The 11,762-nt window shown below is 34.5% G+C and overlaps 1 protein-coding gene across 1 annotated transcript; it reads right to left on the bottom strand.

Moving 5' to 3' along the window:
* Positions 1-10,620: 10,620 nt before the first annotated feature.
* LOC138339329 (uncharacterized) lies at positions 10,621-11,022 on the bottom strand. Its single transcript, XM_069290921.1, has one exon. The coding sequence runs from the start codon at positions 11,020-11,022 to the stop codon at positions 10,621-10,623; it is 402 nt and encodes a 133-aa protein (XP_069147022.1).
* Positions 11,023-11,762: the final 740 nt, after the last annotated feature.

Consider the following 11,762-nt stretch of genomic DNA (forward strand, 5'->3'; position numbering starts at 1 on the left):
TGTCACTAGCTCATTAGGTATTGCATGAGAATTTCCTTTCATAATAACCCTTCATTTATGAGCTCAACACATCATAGTCATATCATAGTAAGGCACACAAGTGATTCATATTCAACCTTGTATCATCATACCCTTAACATGATCTCACAATTCACATAGTCAAGACATTTCATCATAATCATCATATCATCATCTTCTTAATATAATCACATATAGTACTTCAATTAAATACCATTATCAAGTATAAGCCATCATCATTGAAGTAAAGAACTCAAGATCATAAAGTCTTACCAATTTGCCTTCATAAGACTCCTTCAAGATCTTACCATCAATCCAACAATATTCATCCACCAATTCACTTAATAACATCATATAATATATAAGAACTAAGTCAATTATATAATCACTAATCAATTAAACCTCAATTCAAAACATAGGGATAGGGGAAAAGGGTTCAATCATGAATTCTTCCATAAAACTAGTTCAAATACTAAGAACTACAATAATTAACCCATAAACAATTGTAACACTTCAAAAGTCTAAGGCATGTTCTAGAGCCTAACATGAGTGTCTAGGTGTTGTGTCACTGTTTTAATGTCAAAAATAATGAATATAAGTCATTTTGGAATTTTAGGAATCAAAACGTCAAGAAACGTCCATGACGGTCGGAAACTAGTTCAATGAGGTGCTAGTGTGCCTTAGCCTATTTGACTAATATTTAAGAGTCGGAAAATGATGAATATTTGTGAAAGTGTGTCTAACACATATTAGAGTTAGTTTGTAGTCGAAACATCTAGGTATGACTCCCCAAGGACCAACCAAGGGCCCTTGAGGAGGACCCTTGCAATTTGGAAAAAAACTAAAGAAACCCCATTGAAGACCAAGATAGAGGTGGGTTCTAGGGATGCAAAGGATCAAGTTTCTCCATCAAACTTTATCAATTATAAGGTATGAGATTCCTTTCACCTTTGGAAATTCTTTCCCCAAAGGGTTCCTCCAAATTGATTTCAAAAAGTTGAGTTATAAGTCGGTTTTCTTCCAATACAAAATTGAACTTGTGAATTACTTTGTTTATGATTTATTTTGGTTATAATTATTAGATTAACATGTATTATGGTTACATTATATTAATTCTTGATGCACTGACCTAGCTTGTGGAAAGAAGACCTTTTCTCCTTAATCCTAGGTTGGGATCTTAAATTGAATTGTATAGTATTGATATAATTGGCTTGGTTAGTGAGTGAATACTATCCGATGTTGTTATTATGCTAATTATGAGTAGATTGTGATTTATATTAATCCAATTATACTAGCTCTTGAGTAATTAACCTGTGTTATGAAGTAGATTATGAACTTGATCTAAGCCTCTAATTCTAGGCTATGAACTAGTGATGAATTGTTGTATAATGATTCAATTGGACTTGTTATTATTATGTGATGGTATTACACCCATTGTTGGTTTAAATTGGAGGGTTGACGGTGAGACCTTGATAATGGAATTATGAAGGAGATTGGGTAAGTCTTATGATCTCTATTCTTTACTTTAATTTTGATTACTTGTGATTAAGTGATGATGTTGTGTTGAAGTATACCTTATGTTAAGATTGCTAGGGTTGATATGATATTGAATTGAAATGTCTTGAGCTATGGATTGTGAGTTGTTGGATAAGATATAAATGTTATAATGATTCTAATAACTTAACAATGTGCCTTATCATGATATGATTATGTAAATGTGCTAACTTTACTAGTATGATTTGTAATGGAAGGATCACTAATGTGCTCATTAGATTGGAAACTAAAATGCATGGAGCATAAAGAGGGTCCCAACTATTTCTCCTAGTTCTTGAACTATGTTGTCCCCATAGGAATTCTAGCTAGTGGATCCACGCAGTTGCTATGCTCATGTTTTGGTACTACCTTGGCAAGTAGTCTGCCTTCCTTCAGTGTAGGGTTCCATGACACCGAATTTCACATTATCTCATGTGTTCTATTTCGATTAAGGCAAGATGTTCCCAAAAAGGTAAAATGAACTAAAGGAATGAACTCTAACTAGGATGATCAAAGGGATTTAGCTTAGTCTAGGTAGGGGTATGGGACTCTACCTATACATTGCACTAGTTAGCCTTGAAGGAGTCTTAGGAGGATGTTCTTGTATATGCAAATGCTTATAACTGTAAATGATATGTATATTGATGATCTTACATGTTGATGATATTACATTATGTTGGTTTCACTTATGAACATGTATTTGGTCTCTATTGCTAAAGTATAATGTTATATACTCTTAATGATATGTTATGTGAAGTTAGACATTGCTTATGGTTCTTATTGAGTGTACTTGATTAAGTAAGGTTATGGGGCTTTGCTTAGTCATTGCACTAGTAGACTTAGTGAGGGTTCATGAGTGATAGTCTTGCTTTGGTTGTGATGTACATGGTCTTGTTCTAATGAATATGTCTTATTGCTTGGTATGATTTCTTGAATGTGCATAAGTCTTTTCAAAGTAAATTGCATACTTTATTGAAATGTCCCTCTTTAGCATGAATTTATGTTGTGTGTGCATATGGTCTCATACTTAGTACAAGTGATGTGCTAACCCCATTACTCTTTTTTCCCAACATTTTAGGTTCTGGTCGTTGAAGGGCTTTTGAGACAACTGTTATGCCGTAATTTATCTATCCTTAGAAAAATAACTTTTTGAAATGTTCTAAGTATAAAACGATTTAGAAGAATATTTAGAAAGAGTCGCCACTTAATTTTTTAAAGAAATTAAGAAAACTTGATTTAAAAAGATTAAATCTTAATAAATTTAGAGAATACGGATAAGAGGTTCTTATTTATGATTTAAGAAAGTTTTTAAGGCATTTGAAGCACCCGCTAACACTCGGTTATTCTATGACTTAGGTTAATTTTTATTTTTTTAAAATTTATCTTAAAAACATGATTTAATATAATAACATGATTTAATATAAAAATTAACAATATTCGATCAACTTTTAGAAAATATTTAAACAAATATCAATTTTTATTTTTATTTTTTATTTTATAACAAAATGGAACTTTAATTAAAGTTTTTTTATATGAATTAATTATAAGTAAATAGAATTAAACCAAACTAAATTATTTTTATTTTTTCATCACTTTAAAAAGATAATAACTCAAACCAAATTCATTAATTTAAGAATGAAAACCCATTTTTTAATTAATGGAAGAACAAAAGATTCGCCTAACTTAAAATAATAAAATGGTTAAGCGAAAATCTTTAAAGAATATATATCTTTTAAGAACATAGGTTTGACTTAACTAAAGATATTAATTTTTCTCATATATTTGACATAAAAATAAATTATTGTAAAAGATGTTTATATAGTAAGCCAACATAAAAAAAATAATTCATCTTTTGGGGATTTAAATAAGTTAATTATCAATTCTAAAGTTAGAGTTAAATGAGATTAGTCAACATAATCGAAATAATTAGGAGAGTGAAAGAGACAATGAAATTGGGTCCTTTCTTGGGCCAATTTCGCTGCAAGTTTTGGGTTTTAACCCAATCCCGTTTTTGTATATATAGACTGTATATCGGTATATTGATGTATATATTAGCTCTCTTCGTGTATCTTCTGCTTCCGAACAACTGAATTTTATTTTTGTCAGCATATTTGCTTCCATGAACCTGTATATCAGTTTATAAACGTTGTATACAACTTGTTTTCGCCTTCCGAACACCTATCTTTCAATTTCCAGCCCTTATTTATCATCTTCAAATTATTCATCCACTTCACCAATCGCAATGGGGGCTGACTCGAGAGGGAATAAAATGAATTTGGGCCTTTATAGCCCATTTCAAAATGCGAAAGGGAAAGGATTTGAGTCCACCTTGGACTCCATGTGAGTTCACATGTAGAAAAATGAGAACAATAAGAATTAGAATTCGTATAAGTTAGTAGCTCCTAATTATATCAACAAATATTTGGCAAAAAAAAAAAATAAGGCTAAACTAACACCAACAAGAGGCTAAAATCACACTAAGAGTCATTTGAGCAATTTACTCATGTTGCATATTAGTAAGAAACAAAAGATGGATATTTCAACAAGTTCTAAAAGAGAAAAGAAATAATAATAATAATAATAAATAGGAGAAGACACATATCAGACAACACTAAAATTATAGCAAATTGATCATTGTATGCCTATGGCAGAAACTAAAAGAAGATGAATAAATGGACAAAATGTGAGATCCTAAAACAAAAAAAAAATCTATAAAACTAGCAATTCTTTATGCCAAATTTGGATAATGATTTATAATTTACTTTGGGTGGAGGATGAAAACATTGTTAAATATCTATAACTAAACATGGCACCATCTTTGTTCATACAAATCCATCAAACCTAAATTCTAAAAGCATAAACAACTATAGTATTCATGAGAAAACAAAAGGGGCATTTGTTGAGTAGTAATATCTAATACCATAAAGACTATGTCCAACCTATGTCATGCTCAGGGTATTGATATTTCCAAATCAAATGAGAGTGAAAGGCCATCTTGATAGCTGAAAATGGGATTAAACTTAATTAACTGGTGCATTACAGCATTGGAGTTACAAGCAATGCAATGAATTAAAACCAAATGATATAAACACAATCTCGACTAAATGATAAGATAGGTTAGACACATCTACTAGGCAAATTCAAATAGTATTAACAAAATCCATGGCAATGAGAACAGAACAAAGGCAGGTCACCAAGACTACAACCTCCTTCTTATCATATTTACAAAACTCCAACAAACGGTGAATAATTCAAACGACGCAGTTGATAAACCCTCTACCGAGCAAACGAACTTTAAACTATTTCTAACAAAGCAAGACAGAGATCCAACTAATTATGTAGACATAAAATTGATATAATGAATATAACGACCAACATATAATATCAAACTAACTTCCCAAATGTTTGACTCGTGCTTACGACCCAGGCACTCGCAGGAGAGCGAAGTTAAGCAAAGACTAAAAAGAAAGAACCACATACTCTTAATAACCGACCATATACCAAGTATTGAACACACATAACACACTACATTGAAACCAAATACAAAGGAGGCGAGATTACCTTTCTTGGGGCAGCAAACTCGAGACGACAATGAGCTTGAGAGCAATGATTCTTCTACCACAAGATTCAAGTACAAATAGACAACCAAGAAGTTCAAAACCAGCTGCAAACTATATTTTAGAGATTCACTTGAATCTTTCTAGTGTAAAGTAATTATCGCTTCAAAACTCAACTCCCGAGCCTCTCTCCAAATCCCTTGAGCATGGGAACTATTTATAGAGGAAGAAATAGAAATTTTGATGGGAAATCCATTGGATTTTTGAAAGAAAGAGCTTGAAATTATTATGTTTTGCTCCTTTTCGAGATCAACAGTAAAAGGCATAGGGGAGTTGTATCTTTATTCTGAAAATCCGCAAAAGGGGGAAAAGGGACGAGAAGGACGACGATGGTACTGTAGCGCCGTTTGGAGCTAGAACCATCCGAGTTTGAGGAAAAGAAGAAGAAGACGGCGTGTGTCTAGCTTGCAGCGTACTTTGCTGCGTTCTTCGCTGGTTTCTCGCTGATTTTCAACGGAGAAAGCGACCTACAAGGGTGGGTCGGGTATTGCTGTTGGGTTGGGAATGTTTAACAAATTGGGTTTGTTATTGAGAATAGGTATCTTTGGAATTGTGTATTGGTGTGGGCTGCTGATTGTTTTGTTGCTGGGCTGAAAATTGAATTGAAATTGGGCCCAAAACTAAAGCTGAAAAAAGAGCTTAAAAGGGAAGTGAAAAAGATATTCAATTGAATTGCAATTACAGCCAAATAGGGATTAAGAAGTTAGCCAATTGAGTAAAAATTTAGATGAATTAATATTAATTAATTAATGATCCTCTTAATCTTAACAAGATATAATAATTAAATTAATTATAAACTAATTAACTCAAAATTATAACTATAACTTAAAATAAAGTGAATTAATAAGGTTTCTAATTAAAACATAAAAATCTTTTGGGATGATTTTTAAATATTTATAAAATAACATGATAATAATAATATACATATTTATTATTTAAAATTATATAAAATGACAAAAGTCCTATAAAAATAATTTTTAAGTATTTTGAATTTCATGAAACTCATTAATTCAAAATTATAACCTACTTAATAATATAAAAACTCTTTTTGAGATAATTTTTAAATATTCATAAAATATACTAATCATATAATTATATAGAACATATAAATTTATTTAAAATTATAAATAAAATAAAAACAAAGCTATTTAAGATAACTTGCAAACCATATATATATATATATATAAAGATATTTAAGCTATATATATATATATATATATATATATATATATATTATTTTGAAATTCTTATAAAACTAATTATTGAAAATCGTTTGAAATTTAAAAAGCTCGATGATTAATTTATTTATTGGAGGGCCAAACTTGGGTGTCAACAATTGTCCATTGTTTGACTTGGATGATGAAAGATCATTCTAGGCAAATAAAATTGACGAATCCAATTTTGACCGACCACATTCTCATCTTTTAAAAAAAGGATTTTGGTACGGACTTTAGCAATTATGGCCGAGCCCCGGTAGCAGGTTTACTACATTTCTCAGGCTATATGAGAAGTCAGACCGCTTGTAGTTCGATATGCTTGATTTAACGCACTATTATGAAAGACTTCAAAAGCTATCTTGATATTGAATTATGAAGAGAACGGAAAACTCGAGAATAAGATTTAAGAAAGGGTCGGAATACAACCGAGTTTTCAACATTGAACCCGCCTACATATCCTTAAACCTACGGAATCAGGTTGTTTGTAGTTCGGCTCGATCGGTTGAAAAGGAAATCTATTATGCAAGATAACCTTTGGCTTTGGAGGAGTGAAAAATAAAATGAGTGTGGAAAATAGGCTTGCAACCTCCGAGTCATGAATGTGGAGCTCTTCACATCTATAAGTAAGAACTTACATGGACATAATTTCCGAAGTTCGTGGTGCGCTGTCACTCAGATTAGAAAGTTGCCTCTGGTGGATGTGAAATTGAAATAGATGAACTAAAAGAAAAACCCACACGTCTTTTGATAGGGGTGTGGTTTGATTGTGGTGGAAGTTGCTCCTCAGCTCGCGTCCTAAGAGTTTGACACTCCTCTTTGGACTATGTCCCAGTTCGCTGCGAAGAAAAAAGTTCCTCGTTGTGCTGCATCCCTTTTGATGTCGTCCGCACCATGTTGGAACTTAATTGTTCTCCTTGAATATTTTACGTTAACTTCTATCAGTTTGGCATAATGCAAATAAAACATGTATCTCATATTTGCGACAAAACTGTTCACTGTACTCTTCTTTTAGTATAGCAGTGGTGAAAAACAGACTAATGTTTCTTGATGGTTGAATATGATGGCCCTCTTGGCAGTTTAATATGAATGACTCTCTTGACTTTTGAGTATGATGGCCCTCTTGGCTTTTGAATATGATGGCCCTCTCGGCAATTTAGTATGAATGGCCTTCTCGGCAGTTTGAATATGAATGGCCTTCTCAGCAGTATGAATATGAATGGCCCTCTCAGCAGTTTGAATATGAATGGCCCTCTCGACATTTGAATACAATGGCCTTTTTGTCATTTGAATATGAATGACCCTCTCGACAGTTTGAATATGAATGGCCCTCTCGGCATTTGAATACAATGGCATTCTTGGAATTTGAATATGAATGGCCCTCTCGGCAGTTTGAATATGAATGGCCCTCTCGGCGTTTGGATATGATGGCCCTCTTGGCTTTTGAATATGATGGCCCTCTCAGCAATTTAATATGAATGGCCTTCTCGGCAGTTTGAATATGAATGATCCTCTCGGCGATTTGAATATGAATGGCCCTCTCGGCGTCTTGAATGCAATGGCCTTCTTGGCATTTGAATATGAATGGCCCTCTCGGCAGTTTGAATATCAATGGCTCTCTCGGCAATTTAATATGAATGGCCTTCTCGGCAGTTTGAGTATGCATGGCCCTCTCGGCAGTTGAATATGAATGGCCCTCTCGGCATTTGAATACAATGGAATTCTTGGCATTTGAATATGAATGGCCCTCTCGGCAGTTTGAATATGAATGGCCCTCTTGGCTTTTGAATATGATGGCCCTGTCGGCAATTTAATATGAATGGCCTTCTCCGTAATTTGAATATGAATGGCCTTCTCGACAGTTTGAATATGCATGGCCTTCTTGGCATTTGAATATGAATGGCCCTCTCGGCAGTTTGAATATGAATGGCCCTCTCGGCGTTTGAATACAATGGTCTTCTTAGCATTTGAATATGAATGACCCTCTTGGCAGTTTGAATATGAATGGTCCTCTGGGCGTTTGAATACAATGGATTTGACTATGAATATTGTATTCTTTGGTCAAGTAGATTGTTTCACTCATAATCAGATATTTGCTGATAGGCTCTCTCGAAATAGTTGGTTGATAAATATATTATCTTTGATGATCTTATTTATTCTTGCATCCACAAAAACAATGTTAGTTTTGGAACACTGATCTGTGTTGATTTCTTCCAATCGTCTTGCTTCTTATCTTGCTATCTTTGGAAGTTTGGTTGACCCTACGAATCGCTATAGACAAAAGACAAGATCATATTTAAATTAAAACACTTGTTATGTATGAAGTTTTTAGAAACATAGTTTTAAAGAAAATCTCTGCCAATTAATTGTCACGACATGCACGACACAAACAAAACCCTTTGTCTCAGATTCTGTCATGATAGGTATCTTGTTGGAATTTCAGAACTCCTTGTAAATATGTCATATTGAAGTACTTGAAGTTGACTCTGACGTTCTGAGTACCCTTGATGGAATTTTTGAGGCCTTCCTCAAAAATTCTGTCCCAGTTAAATGTTTTAAAAGAAATTTGATGGTAATCACGAAGGTCATGATATCTTGCAATTTCTTGGATATTTCCTCAAAATCATACCCTAATCGGATATTTTGGTATGATCTTTGACCCTTGTTTATAAGAAAGAACTCTTCGTGTAGAACTCTTCGTGTAGAATTTTTTAGATCCTCTAAAAAATTCTGTCCCAGTTTCCATTATGAAGGGAAATGGAAATCTTATTGGGAATATGACCGAACCCTTGTGGCACCTACGTATCCCGTTGAGGCAGGAATCAGGTCAAACATAGTTCCCCTATCTACGGTTAACATGAATAAGAAATTTTGATAAGAAAACGACCGAGGCCGACATAGGCCGCCTACCTATCTTGTTTTTGAGAATTCAAGTCGAACGTATTTCAAGTACAAAAGGAATGTCCCAAAGATTAATGTGACAATGATTACGAACAATTTGCGATTACAAGGAAATAAAGGAAAGAAATAACATTCTTCAAATGTAATATCTCTTGACGACATCTGAATTGATAGCTTTTCTCCATACTCTACCGTCCATCTCTGCTAGGACCAAAGATCCTCTTGACAGTACTTTGTGGACAACATACGGTCCTTGCTAGTTAGGTGCAAATTTCCCTTTATATTCCTCTTGATGAGGGAAAATGCGCTTCAACACCAATTGACCTACCTCAAATGTTCGAACTCTTACTTTCTTGTTGAAAGCACGAATCATTCTCTGTTGATACAACTGGCCATGACAAACGACACTTATTCTTTTCTCATCAATCAATGTTAACTGCTCATATCGATCACGAACCCATTCGGCATCACTCAATCCAGCTTCCTGAATAATCCTCAAAGACGGTATCTCAACTTCAGCCGGTATCACTGCCTCTGTTTCGTATACTAACAAATACGGAGTTGCTCCAGTCGAAGTTCGAATTGTGGTGCGATAACCTAGCAAGGCATAAGGCAAATTTTCATGCCAACATTTGTAGTTGTCAATCATCTTTCTCAATATCCACTTGATGTTCTTATTGGCAGCTTCCACAACTCCATTCATTTGAGGACGATATACAGTTGAATTATGGTGGGTAATTTTGAATTGTTCACATATCTCTTTCATCAAGTGACTTTTAAGATTTGCACCATTGTCCGTGATGAGAGACTCAGGAACTCCAAAACGACATATTAAATTATTGCGAACAAAATCAGTCACAACTTTCTTCGTCACAACTTTATAGGAAGCAGCTTCGACCCACTTCGTGAAATAATCAATGGCGACCAAAATAAACCTATGACCATTGGAGGCAACATGCTCTATTGGTCCAATAACATCCATGCCCCATGCTGCAAATGGCCAAGGAGAACTCATTGCATTGAGCTCGTGAGGAGGTACTTTGATCAGATTTCCATGTACCTGACATTTATGACATCTTTGGACAAATCGAGCACAATCATTTTCCATAGTCATCCAGAAGTATCCTGCCCTTAAGATTTTCTTTGCTAATGTAAACCCATTCATATGCGTCCCACACACTCCAGCGTGAACTTCTTCAAGCGATTTTGTGGCTTCTATAGCATCCACACATCGTAGTAATCCCAGATTAAGAGTTCTCCTATAAAGAATCTCCCCATTCAAAAAGAAGTTGTTTGTTATTCTTTTTATTGTTTTCTTTTGGCTACTTGTTGCTTTTTCAGGGTATTAGCCAGCTTCTAAGTACCTTTTCACATCGATATACCATGGATTTCCATCCGATTCCTTTTCCATGTAAACAATGCGCTGGTTGTTCTTTTAAACCTATCTTAAGTGGGTCAATGTAACTCTTTTCTGGGTGTTGTATCATGGATGATATGGTTGCGAGAGCATCAACAAACTCGTTTTCTATTCTCAGGGTGTGTCTGAACTCGGTCTTCCTAAATCTTTTACATAGCTTTTGTACCAGTTGTACGTAAGGTAAGATTTTAAGATTCTTCACGGCCCATTCTCCTTGAACTTGATGAATCAACAAGTCTGAATCACCAATTATCTGTAATTCTTGAATGTTCATGTCAAGAGCCATTCTGATGCCAAGAATACAAGCTTCGTACTCAGCCATGTTATTAGTGCATCAAAATCTAAGCTTCGCTATTGCTGGAAAATGTTGTCCTGATTCAGATATCAATACTGCTCCAATTCCTGATCCTCTAGAGTTAAGTGCTCCATCAAAGAACATTCTGCAACCTGGATATGATTCTGATATATCTTCCCCTAGAAACAATACTTCTTTATCAGGGAAATACGTTTTAAGTGGTTCATATCCTTCATCTACTGGGTTTTCAGCAAGTTGATCGGCCAAGGCTTGGCCCTTGATTGCTTTCTGAGTCATGTATACAATGTCAAACTCACTCAACAACATTTGCCATTTTGCTAGCTTTCCTGTGGGCATTGCCTTCTGAAATATGTACTTGAGTAGGTCCATTCTTAAGATAAGATGTGTTGTATAAGCCGACAGATAATGTCTCAATTTTTGAGCAACCCAAGTCAAAGCACAACAAGTTCTCTCTAAGAGGGTATAACGAGCCTCATACGATGTGAACTTTTTGCTAAAGTAGTATATAGCTCTCTCCTTTCTTCCAGTTTCATCATGTTGTCCCAACACACACCCAAATGCATTGTCAGAGACGGATGAATACAATAACAAAGGACTACCCACGCGTGGTGGCACCAATACTGGCGGATTTGAAAGGTAACTTTTGATAGTGTCAAAAGCCTTCTGGCATTCTTCGGTACACTTGGTTGGCGCATTCTTTCGTAACAACTTGAATATGGGTTCATATATAACCGTTGATTGGGCTA

The sequence above is a fragment of the Solanum lycopersicum genome, chromosome 11 (assembly GCF_036512215.1).
Source record: "Solanum lycopersicum chromosome 11, SLM_r2.1".
NCBI classification, from domain to species: Eukaryota; Viridiplantae; Streptophyta; class Magnoliopsida; order Solanales; family Solanaceae; genus Solanum; species Solanum lycopersicum.

Excerpts from the sequence above, each read along its gene's own strand:
- LOC138339329 (XM_069290921.1), bottom strand. The coding sequence starts at position 11,022 with ATGGCTGAGTACGAAGCTTGTATTCTTGGCATCAGAATGGCTCTTGAC.